This window comes from Labrus bergylta, chromosome 12 (genome assembly GCF_963930695.1).
Source record: "Labrus bergylta chromosome 12, fLabBer1.1, whole genome shotgun sequence".
Lineage (NCBI taxonomy): Eukaryota > Metazoa > Chordata > Actinopteri > Labriformes > Labridae > Labrus > Labrus bergylta.
In genome coordinates this window covers 16,213,704-16,238,725 of record NC_089206.1, presented here as the reverse complement: position 1 = coordinate 16,238,725, position 25,022 = coordinate 16,213,704, and the positions used below count along the sequence as shown (strand labels likewise).

The following is a 25,022-nucleotide window of genomic DNA, read 5'->3' as shown; positions in this document are numbered from 1 at the left end:
GTCACTCGACACCCATTAGAATGATCGATGGCCAGTTTGAACAGCAAGTGAAACATTTGCTCAAAGTGCTGAGTAGGATATCAGTCATCTAATGTTTTTACATGGGACCTTCAGCAAATGTACTGAACACTGTAGGCAAATATATATATTTTTAAAGGTTTATTATTTAGGCTACAGCCTCCGCAAATGGGGTGCCCCCCCATAGGCAAACATTTGAAACCTATGATTGAATGCTTCATTTAAACTATATGGTTGAAATGAACCTTTATGCTAAAGGTCTGTCCTGTTAAATAAAAGAGTCTATAAGAATGAGCACATATTTAAAATGCATTTTATTTTCCTTTACAAGAAACAAAGCAGACAAAGAAATAAGATGAAGGGGAAGGGGAGTGGGAAAGCTGTATATAAAGAGATGCAACCTCTTGCGTCCTGAAAAAAATATGTACAATTCAAAATAATATCCATACAAAACATGCCACATACAATAAAAATGATCATTATATTTATTCATATTCCCTAAAGTATCTCTGCTGTACAGATGCAACATCTTTTTAAAAAGTAGGTGAGGTTAAAAAAACGTCAATTTTTCGAGCAAACTTTATTAAATTATAAGATATGCAGAGAACTTAAATTAAGATTCAGAGAAGTTAAAAATTATTCAGGCTAAAATCCAGTGAGCGGCATAATGTCTCATCATGGTCTTCCCTTGAAATAGAAACATACCAAAAAATATATATATTTATATATATCACTGCTTCGGATACTTGATCAATATCTACCACTTTAGAGAAGATCTCCATTATACTATGAGAGTGCAATTCATTACCAGGTTAAGTATGGGGTCGACTGAGTTTTACATCATAACAAACATTAGGCCAAGTAACCATTTCACGAGGTTTACCAACACATTCACTTCTATAGGGAAGATATAAAAAAGCAAAACACTAACAATATTCCAGGGAGTTCAAGATTTTCCATTCAAGAGTATAGTAATCCAATTGTGACCGATTAAGGGACAGGTTTTGGTAATCAACAAGCAGTAGCATAAATAAGAAAAGAAATTAAACACAAACAATATTACATAAATACAAATGCTATGCACCATTGTACTGCTGTACTCGAGAAGTGATTTTCATGTCTAATAATCAACCACACTCCGCATGAATCAAAACTGTTTGTGTCGTCACATCGGCCTCTCGTCTCACTCTATTGGAGAGCAGCAGACGTGTTTCTCAAACCTACTTTAACAAACTTGTCTCTGAGATCTTATAGCAAAAACACTAATAGAAAAAACAGGTAAATGCAAAACACTCTGGTTCATATACATAAAGATATTAGTTTGCCATTTTACATATATTTATATTTATATACAGCTTTATCTTTGTTAAAATGATATCCAGTGGTTGTTGTTGTTGTTTTCAATTTTATTTCTCTACACTTTTGACTTTCTTGATTACAAAGGGGCTGAATAAAGAGTTGCTGCCCCTCCAATGCATATACTATATATACAGTTTGTACAACTTTGCATTTTTAAATCATGTGAGGTCTTAGGTTAGGGGAAGGAGGAAACTAAGTAGTATGGGAAGGTGGAGTTTTTAATCAAAGCTCCCTTTAAAGACTTTTTTTCATTCATATTACATAGAAATGAAAACAAATGCCCTTTTTTCCAATAAGTCTTTCCCTGCCGTCAGTTCAGCCCTGGAGAGGACAGTACCAGCACTAGAAAAAAGCACACTACAGGGGGAAGTAGAAACACTGCAGGCTGTACTCAGGCAGAGGAAGACTTACTACAGTAAAGATTTAACAACAGTCCACTAAAGTATACAGAGAGGAAGAGGCATGATTTAAAGTTTTAAGGTTGAGTTGTGAAGAGACCTGTTGGGAGAGTAAAAAGCATTTCATGGGACAGTAGTCATGCATCCACCGGCTGGTTTTCAACAAAGTGGGACTTCAATGTATGGCGCGACAAGCGAAACATGAACATGGTTAACTGTGGACTTCAGAGTCTTCTTCAAAGACTAAGTGTCCTGGGATACTAGCGCCATTCACTCACACTATTATTGTGTTCAAGCAACTTAGAAGGTGGATGTTATTGTGCTTCCACACAGCTGACAACATGGTTTCCAGACACATACATAAAGAAAACAAAAAAAAAAAAAAAAGCTACATTAATATCCAGGATGATTTGGTGGCCTATAGGACCCCCGCTAAGCTTCTGATTGTGATTTTAATGCAATATCTTATCAAAACTGTCATATAATTCCTCTGTATAAACAATTCATGAATAATAATAATAATAATAATGTTGGCTCATTATTGTAAATCAGCATAGAGTAGATAGAGCAAACCTGCTGCTTAAGTTTCCCTGCTTGTCCGAGAAGCCCATAACCCCCCCCCCTCCCCCCCCATTTCCACAGTAGCAGTTAACATTTTTTTATACAAAGCAGTCACTTCCCGCGATATCAATGAGGTAGACTGGGTCCAATAACCCACCTTGGGACTCCAAACAGTCAGAACATCTGGTGCCTCTGGAGCCACAGATCAATAGCATCTCCATTTTTATATTAACTTACATCTTCTTTTTTCTCCATCGATCATATGCAGTTCTCATACAGAGCCACATCGAGATTGTCTAGCTAGCCAAATATCCGTGTTGTCTTCATTGATGACTTGATGGGAAAGTGCCTTTTCTGGGAGGCAAGGGGGAGGTGTGGTCAGGTGGGACAGGTGATAGGTCCGACTTAAAACATAAAAAAAATGCATCATTAGTTCATTCTTAGTATTTTAAAAATGGCTTATCGTCGAGTATTGATATCAGAGGGGAATCATTTGGTAGATGTTGAGGGTTGTTTTCCAGCCGCTGTAAGCTTATCAAGAGTCTGGGGGGGGGGGGGGGGAGGGGGGCGGGGGTTTGCTTGAGGAAAGGGTGATTCACTAGTCCAAACATGAAAGTTAGTGCCACCATCAAGTTGCTGTTGACGGAGACGCTTGCTTGCTTTTATTGATTAATGCTCTTCAAACCTTTGGCTACAGGTGTCCACGCTCCCTTCCTCCTTGTCTTTCAGATCAGCTTATGCACTGGCTATGTAGGATTCAAAGGCTTTGGCGCAAGAGTGTTCTGGCACCTGCAAGAGAGGAAATCTCCCTTCTTCCTTCTTCTGCTTAGTTCATCCACTTTCTGCAATTCCAGGCTCCACAATGGCAAGGGATTTTGTGCTGATCGTCCTCGAAATCAAACTGGTAGTCATAGGTCAGCTAGGGTCAGGGAGAAGATAAAGACAATAACATCATAAATAAACAAGTGTTAAATCATATTGATGCAATGTGTTTTTTTTTTTTTTAGCTTTTTAATACTCTGTACCTCCTCTCCCTTGGGGATCCTGCGGCTGGAAATGATGATAATCTTGTCTTCCTTGTCAAATGTTACGACCTCTGCAACGCAGTTGGGTGCACAGGAATGGTTGACGTAGCTGGAAAAATGGAGAAAAAAAAAGATAAATTTAATAAAATATTAAAAACACAACGGTTTAAAATATGACATCAGATCACAAATGAACACTCACCGTGCCGGGCCACCTGTTAGAGTGGCATCGATCACCTGCTCATTGTTGATGCGGAACATGTAGATCCCACGGTTCTAAGTAAAAAAACAAAAAAAGGTGATGCAAACATCTGAATTTAAAAAAAAAAAAGAAAAAGAAACTTCATCCAGAACTCAATTTGTTGTAAGTTTGCTGTAGAAGTTTTTTTGTCATCTCTCCAGGGTTTTTTTCTGACTCCTCTAGCTCTGTATTCCTTAACTTTGTCTCAAAGAAGTTCTTATTATGTGTTCTTGAAATCATATCCACTTGCGTAATTTGCGTACCTGCAACTCATAGATCTTCTCCCTGCGATTGGCCACTTCGTTACGGATGACTGTGCCAATGTACTCGATGACCATGGTGTGCTTCTCCAGATCCTTGGCAGCGTACAGACCCAGGCCCTGAATGCGTGATCTTGCCAGATACACGTTGTTCTTCCACTCGGTCTTCAGGCGGCGGTACTGGGACGACTTGGAGTGGACAAACTGCTTGCTGTATGGTGTGTTGAGCTCTCCAGTGAAGGTACTCTGGTAGGCCTTTGACACACTGGTGCTGTTTAGAGTGTGAGGCCTTGAAACCAACAGAAAAGAAGATGTGAGTGTGTATCCTGCTATTTTCAAATTTATTTAGAGCATGGTTTGTTGTTAAAAATATCAACAACTCCAACACAGCAAATAATGACATGGCTGAGAGACTGCTTATTTATTGGTCACAAATTGAAAATCTCCGACTATTCTGTTTGAGGAAATAAACACTTTATTTATGTAAAGTTATGCGTCACCTGATGGACGAGACAAATGTTATTATTATATTACTGGAATATTAATGAATTAAAAAATGGGTTCACTGTTATTGATGCTACATGAACTAGATACAGGTATTAATCATGTGATCACAGTCCAGCTGCCAGTGACTTATTACTCAAAGATTTCTTCTTTACCTCTTGCACTGTGTGGGGACCTTTGGCTCAGAGCGAGCGCTGCCACTGGGATTGATCATAAGAGGGAGCTCCATGAGGGGGTGGCGACCATATCTGAACTGGTAGTTCTGACAGTTCTCCACTCCAGGCAACTGAAAGTGAACAAAGTTACAGAAATCAAAATGACTGTTGCACTTTACTACAGGGGGGCAATGTTTTAGCAGAGCAGAGTGTCCACTGTGTCTTAGGTAAGATCATTTAAACAGTTTGTTATAAACAGAACTCTTTTGACTGACTTTAAGGTTTAATATTAAAAAAAAAAGAAACAGTGGCTTCACTTAATTGTAAGACGATGACCACATTAAAAGTGAGACCAGGTTGATTCTTTTATGCTAATGTATTGTAATTCTTACCGACTCAGTGATGCGCATGACAGCATGCACTGTGAGGCCATACATCTCCTCCCCCTTCAAATGTTCAGTGAACAGCTTTAACATGGATGAGTCATCTCGGAGTTTAGCCACCTGCTGAACCACCCGCTCCCATATTCCTTAATACAAGAGAACGTGGAAAAAAACACAACAGTCAGCGGTCAATCGATATATTTTGGTGAAAAAGGAACATCACTGAGATTCTATCGTAACATAAAGGTCAGAGCAGCGTTAAGTGCATACCCTCTGGAGTAGTGTCACGGTACTGCAGATCCTCCATGCCCTGTTCCAGAACTCGCACCTCAAACAGCGGCCGACCGTCATCCTCGCTGATGCGGCAGCGGTAGCGACAGCGTTTATTAGGCAGACGCGTGCTCCAGTAGATGCGCGTGGCCTCATAGCCGACGGGGAAGATTGCAGTGGGTGAGTGGAAGTTAGCCATCTGGGAGGGGAGCAGCTGACCAACAGCATGAAATATGAGACCCCCAACACGGAACAGGTGAATCCTGTCACCTCGCTGCAGGATGCTGGCAATCTGCTTCACCTCATCACGCTCAATGTAGACGCGGCGTAAAACGGCAAATGCAATGAGTTCATCTTCACTGGGACCCTTGAGCTTGTGCTGGGTGCACAGCATGGTCTTGTCTTTGAAGAACATGCAGCGTGCTCGGATGGCACAGGCGAAGTGGTAGACATTCGGGCAGCGGAGTCTGTTGCAGCTGTTGGTGGCCCCGGTCTTCTGGCAGTATGCACAAAGGGTCCGTAATCCCCGACGCAAGGCTACCTCCACGTTGATTAGGGCGCCGCCCTGCGTCTCATACACTTCTGTAGACCACAGGGCACAGTTGAGGTGCACCCATAGGTCAACATCGATGTTGAGAAGTCGGGCAGGCCCATCCGTTGCTCCGTCACCCTCCTCGTGGCAGAAGCAGCATTTTCGTTTATCCCTGGGCAGCTTGTCTGGTCGAAGAGTTATGCGAAGGCGTTCCATCAGCTCTGACACCTCACGGCTGCTCTCTTTCTTAGAACCCCCCTTGCGTATTGTGATGACGATCTGAAGACGTTTCCAGCGAATCCCCTTCCATTTTTTCACCTTGGGATGGACCACCTCCTCATCAGGGGAGAGAGGCCTGCGCTGCTTTACAGCCTTTGGGGAAGACTCCAGGTTGTCAGAAGAATCTTCTGGAGGAGCGAGATCAGTGGCTATGTCCTCTTCTTTTGCAACAGGAGTCTGATGATCTTCCGTCGGAGCGGTTTGATCTGGAACTTCAGAGGCAGTCCCTGGGTCTGTGACTGACTCTGGAGGAGCAGGCTCAGACTCTGGGACAACAGCTGGTGGAGCAGCCTCAGCAGAGAGATCATCATACTGTTCAGGCTCAGTCTTGATCTTGACAACGGTGGGATGGGAGGGAGAAGGGGATGGAGAAACTGCTGTTGAAGGTTCAGCTTCAGCAGTTGGAACTGGGACCGATGGTGGAGGTTGTGGAGGGGACGGCGATGGGGGTGGAGATTCTTCCATTGGTAAAGCAGGAAGGTGCCGCACATCCAGGTCGCTTACATTCGTCGTGTAACAGTGCAGTGCTGGTTTGTCCTCTTTATCTGGGAATTCCTGGAAGAATGCACATATAAGATCTACAGCTTAAAAGAAATATATGTAATAGAAAGAATATCACCAAAACAATAAAAAATAAAAATCCATCCTCCAACGACCTGTTATGACTGACCTGTTTTATAAGTGCCAGGATGTCCACTTGTTTCTTCAGTGTACAGCCCGGCAGAGAAACGTCAAACTGTCTGAGCCACTCATCCTGACTTGGTGACGGGCTGTCCTTTGTGCACAACAACCCTAGAAAACACGACCACCTTATATTAGTTTCAGTTATTGGATCAGTAACATTCTTCCATTGATGTTTATTATAAATAATAGTAATGGGTCTGTCTTTAGCAGTGTAGTCACACTACTACTGCTCGAGCTACACCCACAATATCTGTACATCAGAAGAGAGTGAATGAAGAAAAAAACATTTGATCTCTTTAATAATATATGTAATAATAATATGTTAAATTATTGTCACGTTGACTTTGACTTTTATTCACATCAAAAACTAATGAGACATCTGGACAATCAAAATGAACAACAATCTAGTAATACATACCTGACTGTCCAGATCCTTTCCCAGGCCCATCAACTCCCGGCATGTCAGGGTTTTGGGAAGGGAAAGTCACCTCATATGAACCTGGCATCCTGATATTAAGCAGCTGTGCCATGGCCATCATCACATGGTTCAGTTTCTGGAAGAAAGAAATCAGTTCAGGATGCGTTAACTATGAAGAAAGATAAGGAAAAGTAAAGGAGACTTAAAGAGAATGCTGATGTCAAACCTTGGCAGCAGCAGAGGACAACATGAAGGTAACCGACACCTCGTTGCTTTTGGCCTTGTCCCAGTGGTTGGATGTGGACACTGCCTTGCTTTCAGCTGCTTCAAATGGTTTGTTTTCTGGGAATGCTACAAGGCAAATATGCAAATGAGTCTTTTGGAATACATTAACAATTAACAATATAAGGTAAAATTAACTTCAACAATTAGACTTAATATAGTACATTCAGGATCTTCTCCCAAAAATGTGTGTGCACACTGCAGCTTTTGTTTCAGGGAATTAGAGGTTTGAATGTTGTATAATACCTGGAATGGCAGTGCGAGGGATGAGGGGGATGATGGGAGATATTGCTCTCTCTGTCTCCTCCTCTTTCGGCTCACGGAGGTGGGGGAAACGAGGCGTTGCATCTCCTATGTTGCTCTCAGGGGAGGATGCCGGGATGATACTTTCTGGGGCATCCTCATCATCACTCTCCATCCTGTTGAAATAGTTATATATTACTTTTAAAGAAGATAACCAACAACAAATCCATATTTTCTGGTTTACAAAGAACCCAAGAGAGTAGTCCCATTGTACCTGATGTCCTCATTCTGGTTATGTGGAGGAGTGGGGAGAGCTGCGAGAATGTCTACACTCTTCACCTCCACTGTAACTGAATCTGAGGAGAAAATGATACAAATGTGTAAATCAATTTATAGATATATATATATTAAGCATTAACTACTTAATCGCATGCTATTTTGTCCCTTCAGAAACACAATGGATAACACTGCAGCGTCCTCCTGCAGTGATGAAAAGAACAGTACTGCTGCATCTTTGAACGGCTTATTTCACTTACAAAAAATAAATAATTTAAACTCAGACAGTCCAGTTGACAAGTCAAAGTAATAGCCACCAAATGATATCAAACATTTCACTTTTTTAACTGTTCCCTTTTGCTGTTTTCATTTAGTTTTTGATCCGTCTGTAGTTCCTTTTTCCGTTGTTTATTTAATGTCTTAACCTCGGATCTTTATTTCAAAATGCAGTGAAGTCCTCTCAGCTTAACAAACATTTCAAATAAAATCCTAACCATTTTCATTTTTTAATCCAAAATAATGGAATTTCAAACATGCAATTAAAAATGCATCGCGAGTAACTATTGAAATGTTGCAATCAATCGCGATTAAAAAGCTAAATCGTTTGACACCCCTTTTTTGTATGTATTTATTTACACACACAAATGTATATATTTTACACAATAATATTAATATTATATATTTTAAATGGCATGCTTTTTTTGTTACAGCACACAGTAGGCGCTCCTTTTTTGGAGCGCCTACTAATTGCAAGTCCACATTATTGAAAACTTGGGTCAAAGGACTCAGGCTGTGGCATGTTGTGATCAGTTACGTGTTAATAGGACTTAAAATGTTTTTGAATTGTAAAGAAAAGGACATTTAGACATGCAATTAAAAATGCTATCAATCATTATTTACTATTGAATTTCAGCGATTAATTGTGATTGTAAAAATAAATAGTTTGACAGCCATAATGCAAAAATAATTGCATGACAAATCCCTCTTGGCCTACCCATTGGTTCTTCTGCTTGCTCTGTGTCTTTTCGACCTTCAGACAGTTCCTCCCCAGGAGTCACTCCGTTCAGCAGCTTGTGTTGTACTGAGGGCGGAGGAGTAGGTGGCAAGGACGATGGGGGTGTTGGGGGGTTGCTGAGATTACTCTGTGAAGGCACAAATCATTAATCACATTAGTAGGTTTGAAGCCTTTTTGTAGCATTAACCAATTATAGCGAAGCCTGAGAAAGCTAGCCTCGGTGCATGTTGAGGCTCAGTAATACCTTAGTAAGTAATTGAGAGTAGTAGTCTGGGATGTTGTCCAGCACTGCATTTCCAAAGCATCCTTTGAGCTGGGCTTTACCATTGGCTGGGCTGCTTCCAAAAGGGGCAAATAGATCCAGACTGGCAGTAATTGAGGGTTCCATCAGAGGTAGCAGAGACAGACCCTGGAAAGTAGCGGTAAACGTCATTTTTCTAACATCATGTAGAAACATTTTTTTTAAGGAAAATTTCACAACATTCACATTTTTTAAGGATTCACAACATAAATTAAAAATAATGAAGGAGACCTAACTTAAACAATGTACCTGTTTGAGTTGCTTTATCAGGGCTTCTGCACTTTTTCCAACTTCTTCCTTTTTATTTTTCTTGCGTGCATTGGGCCCTCGGTCTCCAGCTGCCTTATTGGTGCGCTTTGGCTTTTGTGCAGGGGCTCTTTTAGTTATAGACTGTAAATCCTGTATGGGTTGAGAAAAATCAGGTGAAGTTCTCCCCCACCAAAATATAATGATGGTTAAAAGAATGAATGCATGAAATAAAAACATACCTCCATGTTTCGTGGAGTCCCTTGAAGTTTTTGTTCCAACATTGCTAGTTTGCTGTTGATGTGTCCATTGATCTCATTGTGGATGCCCTCAGAGGGCCTCTGAGCACTAAGCTGAAGGTTCTTTGTTCTCAGGAGTTTCTGCAGAAGTTGCTGTCCAGTCTCAGACCTAGGGCCTTGAGTCCCAGGGTCTCCGGCCATGTTTCCAGCATTAATAAAGCCTGAATTGTTCCCACATGACGATGCATCACCCATTACTTCTCGCTTTATAGCGCCAGGATGAGCCTCAGCCTCACCATCACACTGAACCTCTCTTGGTTCTTGTTTAATGTTCTGTAGGGTCATTTTGTAAACCTCACCTCCTCTAGAGATTTGTTGTGCGTCAGTAATGTGGCTGTCTGGAACCTGCTGCGGATGTTGTTGAGCATTCATGCCTTTTTGTGGACCATTAGGGATACCTAAGGCTGTCTGGGATGTTTCATTGGCAGATGTGTGAGCTTCAACTTTCATTCCTGGACAGTCAAGAGGACTCTTCGCTCCAGGTGACCTGAGTGGAGATGCCTTGACTTGGCTGTATGGACTCCCCCTTCCAGCCCTGCTGTCAGCTATAGGTGAGGAGACATGGGATGAGTGGGGGGACCCTGGGTGGGCTGGGCTCATGCCGAAGGGACCTCTTGGAGAATAGGCATTGGATGGAGAGCCCTGCATGCGTCCAGCTGGAGCAGCCATTAGTGCTTGCTGGTTCTGGTTTGGGGTGGGTGGACGCATACCCATAACTTGACTAAATGCATGCCTTTTTGGATCACCAGGAGAGTTTGGCAATGGCTGACGAGGAGATGTTGGCCTTATCATACGGCCCTGGTCCATTTGGGGAGTGGGTATTGGTACCTGACCTCTCATCATATGTTGCATCATCTCCCCTGATTGTGGCTGTTGTTGCCCTGGTACTAACATCCCCTGCTGGATCTGAGGAACAGTACCAGGTTGCTGGCCTATTATACCTGACTGTTGCTGAGGGCCAATTGCTACTGGCTTCCCCATGGCTCCGTAAGGTATCTGCTGGCCTTCCATCCCTGGCATCTGCTGCCCAACCTGTAAAAGCTGTCCAGGGGGCATGTGAGGCTGTAACTGATTTTGCTGGCCTTGACCCATTGACATCCGCTGCATCTGTCCTTGCCGCTGGGCAATCATGGCCTGAATGTGCTGTATCTGCTGGTTTGGGGGAAGACTCCGGAGCTGAGGGTTTTGAGCAATAATCGCCTGGATGTTGATGGGAGTGCGGATCTGTCCAGGTGGGAGTCCAGTCCTCTGTACAATCATCCCTTGATGCTGGGCTCTCATCAAGCCAATCATGGCCTGCTGTTTCTGCTGCTGGGCCATGAGAGCTTGCTGTTGTGGATTATGCCCCATTACCACAGGCTGTGGCTGTCCAGGGTGGCTTTGGCCTAGGATCTGCTGCTGCATGCTAGGATCTTGAGACTGCTGCATGGCACTTTGAGCTGTTTGTTGTTGCTGAGCTAAGAAATCAACTGGCTTTCCTTCCTCTTTAACAGTCATCAAACCAGAATTGTCCATACCCAGTGAACCTTGCCTTTGGAGAGTGAGCGGAACTTGTTGGTGCTGAAGCACACCAGTTTGTTGGTTTCCAACAACACCCATTTGTTGCTCAGGTACAGACTGAGGAATTGTCTGTTGTTGCTGGGCCATATAAGCCTGGTTTTGTTGTTGTTGCTGCTGCTGCTGTAGTTGTAACTGATGTCTTCCCAGTTCAGTTTGGTGATCATTTGTAGTGCCTTGTTGGGAAGTCTGATTGGGAGTGGAAGGACCCATCTGCTGTGGTGGCGTTCTTGAATCAGGGCTGAGGATCCCACCCTCTTTGGAGGCTGAGTTTTGGTTTTCTGTAGCTCCCTGTGGTTGGGGGGTGATACTACCTGCTGAAGGTGAGGAGCCCATCTGTGGGGTTGAGGGTTGGGAGTGCCCTCCTTGGTCTTGGCTGGAATGGCCGATCAACTGTGTTTGTTGTCTTTGCTGCACCATCTGCTGCTGCTGAATGTGGGCCAAATTCTTATTAACACTTTGCTGCTGCTGCTGCTGCTGCTGCTGCTGCTGCGATGCAAGCATGCGTTGGGCCAGAATGTTCTGTTGTTGAGGAGTCAATTGGGCCTGAGGACCTCTGAGGCCTGGATGACCTGGAGATCCAACCATGCCCTGCTGTCCCATCATCATCTGAGGCCTCTGTTGCTGAGGTATAACTGGATGGTTCCCAATAATCCCTGGCTGAGCTGGCATCATGCCTTGAGCATGGTTAATAGGCTGTCCTCCGGGAAGGGTCTGTGGCATTGGAGCCCCAGACTGGCCTACAACCATTCCTTGTGGAACCTGCAACATGCTTTGTTGATTGGCTTGGTTAGCAAGCATAACCTGCTGAGGGTTTGCTTGTTGTTGGGCCATAAGTGGATTCCTCATCATACCAGACTGTGGCTGAGGAATTAAGCCAGACTGTTGATTTGGATGTGGAATCGCTTGCTGGCCCATCATAACCTGCTGCTGCTGGAGCTTTGCCATCTGCATTCTATGTTGAAGTTGTCTCTCTTGAAGAAGCCTGGGGTCTGCACCTTGCATTCCAGGCCCCTGAGGGAAAAATCCTGTTGGAGCACCAGGTGGACCTTGGGGCCTTACACCACTAACGCCACTGGCTCTGAGGACAGCAGGATGCTGTGGCTGAGCTCCACCCATGAAGGGCTGCCCTTGTGGCATTCTGACAGGCATTCCAGCTTGGGGCATCATGCCAGGGTGCTGGGCCATTACTGGGGTTCCCTGCTGGCCCATTACTGGGGTTCCCTGCTGGCCCATCACCATCTGACCAGCCATCTTGGGAAACATGTGTGGTGGTTGGCCCTGTGCAGAATGACCTGGGGTAAGAAGACCTGAGCCTTGTTGATGCTGCTGTTGCTTGCTTCTGTACTCTGCAATAAGATTGGTGTGCTCCTTCTGCTGCTTGCGTACCTAAAGTACAAAATTATGAACAGGTATGAATTAGGATACAAAGTTACCAACAGTATTTGTTGTGGAAAAGTTTGTAAACCTGATTTGTACACACCTGGTCAAGCTGTTTCTGAATTTTGCTCTGCTCCTCTGTAACCAACTTCAGTTTTTCTGCATCTGCCTCAGCTAATTCCCTGCCAGCTTTCTTTGCAGTGCGTTGCTTAGCACACAGAGCCTTTCGAGATTTCCGATGAACTCCAATTTGCTCCTCCAAAAATTTCAACTGCATTTGGAGTAACTGCTGAGTGTGAAGAAGCCATTCCTCATATTGGTGCTGTTCTGCATCATCTGTATCAGAATGAGATAATGTAATGGATCATTTGTAACAGATGGGAATAAATTAATAATCAACAACTATTTGGGCAGTGATAACATATCTATGCATGACTTAATTCATTCTTAACAAGAGGCACTAATTGTAGAACGTACTGATGATTCCTTGCACAAACTGGGGAGGGTTGGGTCTTGACTGGGTGGGATCACTCGTTTCTCCCTCCTTAAGACAAAAAGAAAACATTTAAAAATGAAATGACCTAGAAAAAGAAAATCAGTTTCGGACAGGTAACACAGCATACCTTTGGTGGTCCAGATGCAAGCTGAGCTGGATCTGTGCCGGGGGCAGAGGCTAGCCTCTGAGCGAGGAGAGAAACTTGTTGCCTAAAGAGAGACCAAAACATGAATTATATGCCAATAAAAGGTCCCTTGTGTATGCATCTTAAAACCAACACCAAGGTTGAATAAAGACAATTACTTAACAAAAATGTCCTCACTGCCAGAAACGAAACTTAACGTCCGCCATATTGCTTGGTAGCTATGCTATGCTAACATGGAGAAAGCTGATAATGGCAGCCAAAACACAAGACCGGCCTGTCAGCAGCAACAGGTCTCGTCACTATTTTATCATATTGCTGGCCGCCCCCGGCCGCTGCCAGCTCGGCAGCCGAGACATAAAGCCTGCCTGTCAGCGTGCGGTTAGGACACGGAGCTGGGGCCGGCTCAAGGTGGGGTGGGGACTGGTAGTGTTGGTGCTCTCACTGTTTGTCAATGGACACAGACATAGAGTCTGTTTTCTGCTAGGAATTTCCAAGATGCCAATTACTTCCGGAAGAAAACTCAGAATCAGTTGAGGAAACAGCCGTATGTGTTGAAGTAAATATGTCTGTAAATAGAGGACCTTAGTGGGAGTGGCCTGCGGTGCTGTGCATTCTGGGATTTGGTGTCTTTCATCCACATGAGTCAAAAAGACACTTTCTGCCTTTTCTCGTGCAAGAAGGCACCAACTTCTACATTTATTTCACATTTCTACCACATATATGACCCAATGTCAATACAGAGTCATGTTTCAGGTGAAGTATCCCTTTAAGTATTATTGTTATTTAATATCACCACAAAAACCTTTATTTATTCTACACATTACTGTTCACTATCAACTTTAACTGCTCACACGGCTTCCCTTCAGTTATCTTTACCATTACGTTTCATGACTAGAGCTGTCATTCACAGTCGGAATAAATTAATGGACATGACAACATGATATCATGGCAAGTAAAATATAGTGACCTTACTTATCAAAGTATCAAAGGTGGGCTATGACCCACACAGAAGAATTGGTTTACACAAAAAAGTACCTGTTAATACCAGGGGGAACAACCATTGGCTCCTGTGCCAACACTCTCTTGATACCCTTGAGTGCCACCATCTTTGCCTTAGCGATTGGATCCATGTTGTCATCAGTCGCAAATGTGTCTAAATCTGCAAGAACAAAACAAAACTGTTGAAAAAGGGTGCAAAGACAATATTATTATAAAGCTAACCAAGAAGAGTGACAACTTGAGTACCTTTATCTGGGAAGAAATTGTTGGCCAGAGGTGACTGTTTAACCCCTTGCTGTGGCTGCTGTTGATGAGGGAGACCAGTATGGATCCCTGGCTGCCCCATCCTCATCATGGCTTGCTGCTGGGCCATTGTCATGTGAGGAGGAGGTGCTATTCCACTTCCCATGAACCTTTGCTGCTGCTGCTGCTGCAACATGTGAGAAGGACGAGGCCCCATTCCTGGCTGAGCCATCATTCCTTGGTGTGGAGGACGATGATGTTGTGGCAGCATTATCTGCCCAGGTGCTTGTGGGTTTGGCTGTTGATTTGGAAGACCAGGAAAATGAGGTGCCATGCCTCCTTGGTGGAGGGAACTGAGTTGTTGCTGCTGTTGCTGCTTCTGTTGTTCCTTCTTTTCATGCTCTAACAAATCCTGTATCAACAGAGGCAGCTCACCATCTAAAGAGCTCTCTACCTTAGCCAAATCTACAGCAGGGGAGTGTTGTCCACCTACATCAGGCAGCCCAAGTGGATCACCACCCATATCTGCATGTGGAGCAGCTGATGGAAAAGGCAATGCTTCAGCTTGACCTGGCAGGGCATACTGTAGTCCCCCTAATCGAACTGAACTGAGTGAAGCTGGCTGGTTTTCTGCCTGAGCAGACTTGGCTGATGGTGTGTTCCCACCAAGAAGCATTGACACAGCCTCACCAAACTCATCTTTTACCACAGGCTGTCCTGGTTGCAGCTGAGGGGTCAGACCTGTGTCCTCTACTTTGATCTTGACGGTATCAGCAGTTTGTACAGAGGATGGCAGTTGGGTAGAAACACCCCCTACAGTGCCAGAGGCTGTTGTGAGAGACTTCTGCCCTGGCTCCTTTGTGGCTTTCTCTTCCACTTTAACAACAACAGACCCGGAGGAAGATGAAGGTGCCTCACTTTCTGCCTCTACCAATCGCAACTGATCGGAGAAGACATCTTTTGGGTCTCCTTGGTCCAGCTCAGGGTCAGTGTAAGCCAGGAGGTCAAACTCATCACTATTAAGTAAGTCATCCAGATGTGGATCATTGGTCTCAAGGTTGTCCAGATTACCCAAGTCATCATCTCCTTTGTCAGGGTCTAAATCTAGAGCCAAATCATCCTCATCTTCTACACCTCCATCTCCATGGGTGTTTTCAAGCCCCTCAAGGTCAGGCTCTGGCAGTTCCTCGCTGTTTTCTACTGTGGCAGGCTGTGTTCCTGGGACTACACTGGGTTGTGGAAGCTGATGCTGCTCTGTGCCAGGAATGTTTGGATTTGAAATAGCTGTCTGGGGATGCAGATGAGGCTGTTGTGTTACTGTTCCTGAAGACTGCCGAGGCAATAAATTTGCAAGTCCACCCTGCTGTAACCCCAACTGTGAGTTGCTGGCTCCTTCTGTTTGAATGCCCTCAGTTTGAGCAATTGGATGTTGTTGAACATATGGTGCTGTCTCTTGTTGTGGCAAAAAAAGCCGCGGTCTGGGCTGCGGTCCACGCGGCATGAACTGGTGTCGTATGGGTAGCCTCTGTGAGTTGTGTCGTAATTCAATGAACTGAGGTGGGGGTCCTTGACATACTGGCTGCATGGTCTCTCCTCCATGTCCTTGTATCATGTTTGGGTTACCCATGCCTTCCATACCCTGTATGTTTACAGCAGTGTTTAGGTTTTGCCTCATGCCAATAGCCTCCATGCCAGGCTGGGGAAACCTCCGTGGACCTGGAGCATGAGCCTGCCACTGCTGATGGAACGGTGGACGAGGAAACATTCCTTGAGGTCGCATAGGCCCTTGCGGCCTGAAGGACAGACACACAAAAGGAAAACATACTTCAATGTCATTGTATTTAGTGTTTCACCAAATTTTAAATGATTGAAGAGGGGCTAATTCTGAACGGGAATTATTTCTTTCAAGTCAATGAGTTATTTGTTGGAATAATTTGTCCTAAATTTAAAATTAACTCAAAACCCTCATGAAAGGGTAATGGCTCAGTGAAGACACCCCTTGTCCCAAATATGCCCTTAATGCTCCTACTTACCCTAACACATGGTTCCTATTGTTCCACACATCTTATACGTGTAGACAGATGGGCAGCATGAGAAAAGACATCACCTAGGTTTTCAAGTGGGAACCTCCCTTCACTGTTTTTTTTGCCCAAACAGACCCACAATGCCTCCGAGAGGCGGGTTCTGCGCAAAACTCCTATATCTTCTTATCTACTTTACAACATGGCCAGGACAGCCCATACAGCATTGCCACCTTCAACAGAAACAGGCTACGTACATTTAAGCTCCAAGTAATGACGAAGCAGATACTTCCTATCCTCCCACATGGGCGCTAATGGCCCCCATAACCAAAATGCAACTATTCCTGGTGCCAAAATTACACATTGAAAAGATCGAAGAGAAAAATGGAGCAACAGAAAAGTCTGTAGCGATATATCAGAAAAAGGGCGGGGGAAGCAGAGCCAGGGTGAGGTGCCCTGATTGGTGCTTGCACTCAGTCTCTATGCCGCTGAGCCTAGTTATAGCGCTTTTGCACACTGGCTTATTCCACAATGGTTTGCCAGACCTGATATTTGTATTTCATAGACTGACTGTGGCCACCATCAACCTGGGAAATAGTTAAATATGCAGCTACCACAACTTCAACTTGCCTAGGAGCCTTTACTTTTACATATGTTAATCACAATTTAGGAATACCTGTGTTTGGATATGTATGCAGCTAAAGATATACTAGCTCTGTAACTAACCAAAATATACAGATCATAGAAGTTCTTGTGTTACCATTGTTTTATTAGTAAAGGAAATTGTCCAATTATGGAAGCAGTTATCCCACATTGTTTAACACAAATTGTTACTTTACTGACCTTTGTGCACTGGGATCCATTATGGCAGGGGTTCCTGTAGGTGGTGGGCGAATGAGTTTGTCCTCCATACCCCCAATAGCCATGGGAATCTTCCCTGCTACTGAAGCCTGAACTCCAGCAGTAGTAGCAGCAACACGATCCTTGAGGAAGTAAAAACAGTCAGAATAGATAAATGGACCATTCTTTTTAGTTTAAAGAAAATGTTAACAGTTAGGTTTACTAATCACTTATAGGCACAGGTATTTACAATTTGCCTCATTCAAATACACACTCATTTGAAGGACCTGCAGGATCCCCCTTTCAATGCAGCCCTACAGTGTGTGCTACACAGTGTGTGTGTGCTACCCTACAAGGTAACGGTATTATTGTTTAGTGGACAATAAACAGGAGGAGCTGGGCTCCCGCCATTCCTTCCCTTTGTTTGAGGTTTTGAAAAACAGTGACAAGATAATGCATCTTTAACTTAAGATAATATATATCAGTTTTCATTGTTCATGAGGTCTTTACCAGAGCAGACACTTGCTGGAATTGTACCCCTGACATATGATAACCTCTTCTTTATTTAAAGAAAAAAAAAAAAAAAAAAAAACCATTCTGTTTACATTTGCAAGGTTTGTAGAATATTGTTAAGGTTTCTACCTGTGGATAGGGTGGTGGTGCTCTGTGGACCTTGTCTTGTTGAAAGGCTCCTATCTCCCCTCCAGCCCAGCCGGGGGATGCACTGCCAGCAGCCGCAGCAGCCTCCTTCTCTTGTCTAATGGAATTTCTTTGCATTTGTTGTCTTATTAAGAATTCCCTCAGTCTCTGGCGCTAAAAACAACATAACAATAGAAAAACAAAGGCACTGATCAGCAACATACTTTAAGGAACAGTAAATAATTGTTCAGTGGCTTTTACTAATGTTACCTGTCTTTCAGAAGGGCTAAGGCCTGCCAAAGCAGGATCTTGCCCGGCTGAAATGTCAGGAATTTCTTGGGTGCCTGGCAAAGATGACTGATGAGGGGTATCTGAAGGACGCACAGCTTGCAGTTCGTGAGATCCAGAGGAAGGTGGCGCCCTGGAGCTGAAGCTGTCTACCCCCATAGTCTGCTGAGTTTGTGCCTGTGATTGCTGAAGCTGACCCTGTAAAATCTGACTCTGTTGTTGGGTTATTTGGAAGCCTCCAGTGCTGGGACTGCGGCTGAAAGTAGGAGGTGTGGATGGTTTACCAGAGAGAGGATCCCCAATGGAAGTGTTGGTAGGATGGGGTGGAGGTTGCTGGTTAGGAGGTGAGCTTTTGTAACTTGCAGTTCCCTCTGGGGCGGCAGAAGGGGGGCGAGGAGGTTTGGGGATAGTAGCAAAGGGATCTCTGGATTGTGGCCTTGAAGGTGGCTGAGAACAAGGGTCTGGGGATTGGAAACGGGGGGTTGCAGGTGACTGGACAGAGTAACCATCATTTGAGTTGCCACCAGGAGTGTGAGGAGACTGAGAGCTGCCTTGGGACTGTGGGCTGGAGGGCACCCTAGGGCATAGTTCCTGTTGACCTCCTGGGTGTCTTTGGGGTCCAAGGGAACAATTATCACCCGACTGCGGTCTTGGAGTTAGCGATGGCTGAGTATGTGGATCAGAGAAAGAGTGGGAGGGAGACTGCCTGTAACCCTCAGACGGGTGGCTAGGGGAAGCTCCAGGATGAAGTGCCCCACCTTCCCCTTGGTGCATTCGGGGGGTCATAGGTGCCTTAAATAAACCATCCCCAGACTCCAGCATCCCAGCAGGGGAGCCAGTGGATAAGTCAAGTCTTCCAACTGAGGAGGCGCGTGGAGAAGGTGCACTCATATCAGCCCTGAACTGCCCTGTGCTGGCAGGTGAGGAAGCCACTGCAGATGGTGACGGGGATGAACCATAATCTGGCCGAACCATCCCTTGCTGGTTTCTGAATGGGTCTCCATAGTGTATATTGTGAGATGGGGAGAAGATGGGCGATTCCCCAAGCCCAGCATTTCTTGAATGAGGACTTTCTGGAGGTCCTAGGGACTCCTGAGAGCCCTGCTGTGATTGTGGTAGATGACTCTGTTGATGTTGATGTTGATTTTGCTGCTGCAGCTGCGATCTGAAATAGGGGTCAACCTGCTGAGCCCGTCTGGGGGTTCCAGGAGTTCCTGGTTGCATGTCAAAGGGGCCAAGACTGGCTGGCCGTCCCTGAGGAGGACCCGGTGGGCCGGAAGCGGAATAACCTGAGGAAGAGGCCTGCAAGGGGCTGGCCCCAGCATGGGAGTAGGGGGTAGTTGGGTGAGAGTGAGAGTGAGAGTGGGAGTGGGAGTGGGGCGACTGAGGAGGCAGCTTGGCTAAGGGATCTGTCCGGATTTCAGCTGACCCTGGGGTCTTAACAGGTCCATCTGAGAAAAAGACAGAGGATGATCCTGAATCTGGAGGGAAGGGATAGGGGCTCTCTGCAGAGCTGGGCTGGGAAGAGATTGATGTAGAGCCTGAAGGAGGAGGGATCTGGAGGTGTAAGCTGGGCCGTTCTCCTTTCACACGTCCTGCCTCTATTTTGATTGGCCTGCACACCTGACTCTCCGCCTGCTTTGAGAAGAGTTCAGAGGAAACATTAACATGCTGCACCTACATGAAAGGTACTTAATCTTCCATTCACTTTGATAGTACAAAAAAGAATGCTGATCTGATACTTAAACTCACCTTCTGTGCCTTATTGATTCTCTGAGCAGCTCGGTTATCTTTGGCCTTTTGCTACAGTAATAAATAAAATATTAGGATTTGAAAACCACAACATTTTGAAGAGGATACATTTTTTTCTGAATGGCACAAACATGGGTTCGTGAGAAATACAGCATGATATAATTGAAGATGCATCATGCAAAGAGTAACCTACCAGATATGGAACCTTGTCAGCAGCTGACACCTTCCTCCAGATCTTCATGATTTGCTTACAGCGACTAGCCCAGTCTGTGACAGTAGAGACATTATGATAATTGCTCAATAGCTAACAGTGATATACAGTACACCTTAATTTGACTGTTTGGTCATACAATAGGTGGTACACGTTCATAATGTTTTTCAACACTTACCTGGGTAGTCCTGTTTGAGGGTTGGAAAGTTGGTGTTAGCATAAAGCACAGGGGAAATTGTTGAGAGTTCCCCAAGCTCTTCATCTTTCTCCCAGCGCTGCAGACTGCGCTGGTTGTAGGAAAGCCCATCACCCTCTGCCTCAGTGGGGGTTGGTGGGGAAGAGGGGGTTGCTGGGGTTGAGGGAGTGGCCCAGGGGCTCTCCTCACCACCATCTGGACTGAACAGTCCTCCTCGGTCCCTATAAACAAGAGGGAATTGACTTATATAAAATGATCAGCTTCCACAACAAGGTAGAACATTAGTAGACACAGTTATAACTGAAGAAAATCCAGATAATTTAGTATTGGTCCTACCGCATGTCAAAGAATGGTGACTGAGAAAGGCCAGGAAAGGCATCCATCATTCCAGCTGAGGGCAGGGACCCTGCAAAGGATTTTTCCATGTTTTAAATAAAAGCCAAACTTTCCTTGTACCTTGCAAATCCTCAGAAATCTCCTATAATACAACATACAATATCTTCTTTTGAACTTTAAAATGGGAAAGTGATAGGATCTTATGCAGTCATCCTGTAGCACAGACCTGAGAGGAGAGCTCTCTGCGGCAGAGCGCTACGATTGAGTTCTCCCTTACTGCCCTCCAGGATAGGCTTTATGCCACCCAAAGAGGAGCCGTCTGACACTCCCAGGACCTTCCTGAAGAACTGCTCAGAGTCCTGACTTTCAACCCCTTGAGGAAGACCTGATATGAAAGAAAACACCATGTAATATATGATGGTCACATCAGAACTTAAGTTAATGCAGCGTACAATATATGCCAATATCTCATTTAAGGGATTACCTTCAGTTTTATCTGCATCAGAGTCAAGAGTATCAGTTGATGGCTGGTCCTTCAGCGATGAGGATGGTGCAGAAACTCCTAAAAATGCATTTTAATAAAGACAATTATAATTAACCATTATAATAACCAGAAGCATTAGTGTCCAAACAGTCACTTACCTGCACCTTCTCCCTGAGCCTGGAAGGCTTCACCCCCCTCTTGCTTGAGAGGAAAAACTTTCACCACACGATCCTTGGCCTCAGCTATTGAGAGAAACACAAAAGGTTTACCCCCCTGCACACACTTTTTCCACACATTGTGTTAAACATAATTTGCTGAGTTTTCAAACATCAAAAGGTCAAGTTAGTGTTCTTACTCTCTGGAGCAGTAGTGTTGACCCCTGAAGGTGCTGGTAATGAAGGGCGGACAAGGCCCGAGCTGGGCCTCTGTCCTTGGGGTAACATCCCAACTTTCTTACTCAAGTCTATTAATGTCTTCCCAAAGAAAGCCTCCTGCAGTGGACAAGATGATGACATCACAAGATGATGACATTTTCAATGGCTACATCAAAGATTCAAACGTATAAATAATGGGGCAAAGGAAGGCTAGAAACCTGGAGGTAAGCTGGAAACATGTCCTCTAGTTTGCTCTTCTTCCGGCCACGACGTTTCTTGGCTTGTTCCTCTCCCTCCACTGGTTTAGGATCCATTATGTTATCTGTGTCAGGGTGGGGTCCTATCCACATAACAATAATATTCAGTATAACAAATTTACAAAACGTAAATAACAGATTGAGCAACAGCACCACTAGTAATGCATAATAATAATTTAAAAATGATGAGATGGCTTGAGACCAGAACAGCCCCACCTAAAATAATGAAATAAGATAAGATAAGATAAGATATACTTTATTCATCCCAGCAGGGAAATAGAAACCACTAATGTGACTCTGGACTTTGTATCTAATAAAGAAAAAGATAACCAAGAAATCAACTTCTTTGCTGGATGACCTTGCTTGTTTTGGCAATCCCCTACATTAGCTAGTCTACCAGCACCACAAGTTTCCCTTATTCAGATAAAAGAGGCAGTTTGCTCTTAATGAAAGGGTAGTGTGACTATACGAACGAGAGACCCTAAGAAGAGGCTCAAACTGTCAAAAGCTGGAAAACAGTTTCAACTGTATTTTTCCTAACTAACAAATGGAATTATCCTGCATATTACTACTACTTCATTTGATATGTTCTAATTATTGAATTTGTTGAATCAAGTAAACATTGTGTGAAATACAATTCTAACGCTACTGTACTGTTGTCACTCACCTTCATCAATGGTTCTCTCTATTGGCTGTCCATCTAACGTAGTCTCTCCAGCCAGCTGGGCAAAGAACTCTTTCTTCATCCGTGTGTGACACTTCCTTTGGCGCACCATGAAGCCTCCGATGCCTAAGATTGCCAATTTATAAAAAATATTTAGTTATGGCTTTGAATTGGATGTAACAAGTGTTTGTTTATTATTCAGGGTATATTACCTGGTCGGTATGGTTTTCGCTTTCTCTTTTTGCTATCCTCTGTCTCATCTGCCCCTCCTTTGAGACCGTCACAGTCAGCCATCCCTTCATTCCCCTCAGCACCAGCTTCTCTGTAAGGGCTCCCATGGTTCTCCATCTTGGGTTCACATTCCATGGGCTCCCCACAGCCTACAAATACAGTGACACTGCTTTAGCAAAACATTTGAAATGAATATGCCCCATGTATCATGTTGCTGGTCATACACCAATGGATGAGTAGAAAGAGAGCCAACCTTTTCCATCCTCCCCGTCTCCTTCGATATCCCTCAGATCCATTCCATCAGGACCTCCTTCACAACACAGAGTGCCGAGACGGGAGCGACGCTGCCGCCTCTTGTGTAGGGGAGACATGGAGATGCTCCGGAGCAGGGACATACCAGATTCTGTCAGCCACACACCCTCCAACCTGTAAAACTGGGGTTCTGTAAAGTGACAACAGAATACATGATTGACTAACAATAAAACCACACAAGATTTGTTTTTCAGTACAAAAATGAACTTTTAAAAACGCACTAACCTGGTTCTTTGAGCTTTATTGAAGCCATAATGGCTGACTCTACTACTGTGAAAAATGGCAAAAGCAGGGGGGAGAAAGCAACAAAAAACAATGTCATCAGTGCATACAAGAATATGCTGTGTTTATATTTAAAATCAAGGTCTTCATGTCTTCAGTCTTTGTGTTCTTCTGCGACTTACCCACAGGTTTTGGAACATATGGGGTGCAGGATGTGCATGCAAAGCCCTCATCAGAAGCTTGTTCCACCTCATCTTCTGTGTACAGACTTTCACAGACTGCATGGACCCATCTGCACACACAGCGAGAAATATATTGGTCTTACTTTTCCTCACAAATCACACGGCAAATCAAAAGATGCTATAGAATAATTCATGCCGTGAAAAATCATAAATAATCCATTCCCCGCTTGTCATCATTAGCTGCAGTCTCATGAATACCTAAGTCTGGTGTGTGTGTGTGTGTGTGTGTGTGTGTGTGTGTGTAGTTCTAATGAGCAGCACCCACCTATCACAGTACTGACACTGCAGCAGCAACTCCTCCTCCATGAAGTTTTCCCTGCATACAGGACAAGTGACGAGACTGGCACAGGGGCCACAGTGGGTATAGTTGTTCTGCCACTCACAGTGGAACCCTGGTGTGTTGGAACCACACTGCACGCAGCACACACACCTGCACACAAAGAGTGAAGCTAACTTCAACAAAAATACAGCTTTTATGAAAGATTTAAAAAACACAGATGCCAGTGAGAGTGGTGTAAAAATGTTCCTGTGCCTGAGGTAGCAAGAGGCGGAGGGTTGGGCCTGTGAATTACTAATGCAGGACTGAGGCAGAAGTGTTTTACATAATATGCAAATTTTAATGTACTCATTTTCATTTGACCCCATTCAAAGCTGCAAGGCTGAACGAAACATTGTGCTCTTAAACACTTCTTGTTTTTTTTTACCATTTGCACTTCCAACCACCCTTGGGAACATTGTGCAGGGGTGGATCCAAGCAGTAAGTATGATAGCTGACATCACAGTCATCACACAGCAGCAGTCGGGAGGGGTCCGAAGCCTTTCCGCACATTTCACAAACAATACATTCCAAACATCGCCATCCCTTACGGAGCATCGTCTTGGTGATCTACAGGAGAAATTAGGTTAGAGTTTTCTGGATTTCAAAAGACTGGGAAGGAAAAAAAAAAAAAAAAAAAGATGACCAGTATTAACGTGCACTTACTTTGCTGTTCACACAGTACGGATGGTAACACTGGGCACACTGAGCACAAGCCAATAACTGCCCTTCCGTACCCTTTCCAAAACTGCCACATACAACACACATGTCCTAAAATAAGAAGAAACCAATGATCTGTTAGATTGCATTTAGAAGTGACAACTGCCAACAGCAAATGTCACAGCATTATTATAAATGTCACACTCCAACAAAAACTGTACCTGGAGAAGGACAAATTTATCAGTGTTTGAGAAAAGAACCACTGTGTTCTGCATGGTGTCATCCTCCTCCTCCTCCTCCTCCTTACTTATTCCAGTGTCTGTGGTCATGCTTAGCTGTGGAAAAGAGCAATAATAATGCATAAATATTTCATGAAAAGCAGTGATACGACTATATCATTAATGGAAG

At 44.3% G+C, this 25,022-nt stretch overlaps 1 protein-coding gene across 2 annotated transcripts in view; it reads right to left on the bottom strand.

The window, feature by feature from the left end:
• Nucleotides 1-315: 315 nt before the first annotated feature.
• Nucleotides 316-25,022, bottom strand: part of kmt2d (lysine (K)-specific methyltransferase 2D) — a 32,953-nt gene continuing 8,246 nt past the window's right edge. The window contains exons 14-55 of one of the 2 annotated variants that reach the window (XM_065960964.1): nucleotides 24,836-24,949; nucleotides 24,621-24,725; nucleotides 24,343-24,524; nucleotides 23,904-24,068; nucleotides 23,579-23,688; nucleotides 23,400-23,444; nucleotides 23,116-23,304; nucleotides 22,844-23,011; nucleotides 22,635-22,757; nucleotides 21,929-22,050; nucleotides 21,692-21,827; nucleotides 21,495-21,578; nucleotides 21,337-21,414; nucleotides 21,079-21,237; nucleotides 20,853-20,922; nucleotides 20,499-20,737; nucleotides 20,303-20,376; nucleotides 20,110-20,160; nucleotides 18,340-19,995; nucleotides 18,073-18,243; nucleotides 17,434-17,573; nucleotides 14,573-16,362; nucleotides 14,363-14,486; nucleotides 13,310-13,391; nucleotides 13,164-13,230; nucleotides 12,790-13,022; nucleotides 9,693-12,695; nucleotides 9,454-9,603; nucleotides 9,148-9,312; nucleotides 8,883-9,030; nucleotides 7,887-7,968; nucleotides 7,616-7,788; nucleotides 7,314-7,438; nucleotides 7,088-7,223; nucleotides 6,656-6,777; nucleotides 5,175-6,540; nucleotides 4,914-5,050; nucleotides 4,522-4,652; nucleotides 3,866-4,151; nucleotides 3,564-3,637; nucleotides 3,362-3,470; nucleotides 316-3,255 (exon numbers count right to left, since the gene is read on the bottom strand). In XM_065960964.1, coding sequence (XP_065817036.1) covers nucleotides 3,163-3,255; nucleotides 3,362-3,470; nucleotides 3,564-3,637; nucleotides 3,866-4,151; nucleotides 4,522-4,652; nucleotides 4,914-5,050; nucleotides 5,175-6,540; nucleotides 6,656-6,777; nucleotides 7,088-7,223; nucleotides 7,314-7,438; nucleotides 7,616-7,788; nucleotides 7,887-7,968; nucleotides 8,883-9,030; nucleotides 9,148-9,312; nucleotides 9,454-9,603; nucleotides 9,693-12,695; nucleotides 12,790-13,022; nucleotides 13,164-13,230; nucleotides 13,310-13,391; nucleotides 14,363-14,486; nucleotides 14,573-16,362; nucleotides 17,434-17,573; nucleotides 18,073-18,243; nucleotides 18,340-19,995; nucleotides 20,110-20,160; nucleotides 20,303-20,376; nucleotides 20,499-20,737; nucleotides 20,853-20,922; nucleotides 21,079-21,237; nucleotides 21,337-21,414; nucleotides 21,495-21,578; nucleotides 21,692-21,827; nucleotides 21,929-22,050; nucleotides 22,635-22,757; nucleotides 22,844-23,011; nucleotides 23,116-23,304; nucleotides 23,400-23,444; nucleotides 23,579-23,688; nucleotides 23,904-24,068; nucleotides 24,343-24,524; nucleotides 24,621-24,725; nucleotides 24,836-24,949 — 12,777 coding nt within the window. In that variant the 3' untranslated portion in view covers nucleotides 316-3,162. The remainder of the gene's footprint in view (nucleotides 3,256-3,361; nucleotides 3,471-3,563; nucleotides 3,638-3,865; nucleotides 4,152-4,521; nucleotides 4,653-4,913; nucleotides 5,051-5,174; nucleotides 6,541-6,655; nucleotides 6,778-7,087; nucleotides 7,224-7,313; nucleotides 7,439-7,615; nucleotides 7,789-7,886; nucleotides 7,969-8,882; nucleotides 9,031-9,147; nucleotides 9,313-9,453; nucleotides 9,604-9,692; nucleotides 12,696-12,789; nucleotides 13,023-13,163; nucleotides 13,231-13,309; nucleotides 13,392-14,362; nucleotides 14,487-14,572; nucleotides 16,363-17,433; nucleotides 17,574-18,072; nucleotides 18,244-18,339; nucleotides 19,996-20,109; nucleotides 20,161-20,302; nucleotides 20,377-20,498; nucleotides 20,738-20,852; nucleotides 20,923-21,078; nucleotides 21,238-21,336; nucleotides 21,415-21,494; nucleotides 21,579-21,691; nucleotides 21,828-21,928; nucleotides 22,051-22,634; nucleotides 22,758-22,843; nucleotides 23,012-23,115; nucleotides 23,305-23,399; nucleotides 23,445-23,578; nucleotides 23,689-23,903; nucleotides 24,069-24,342; nucleotides 24,525-24,620; nucleotides 24,726-24,835; nucleotides 24,950-25,022) is intronic. The other variant, XM_020635026.3, reaches the window with a different exon arrangement.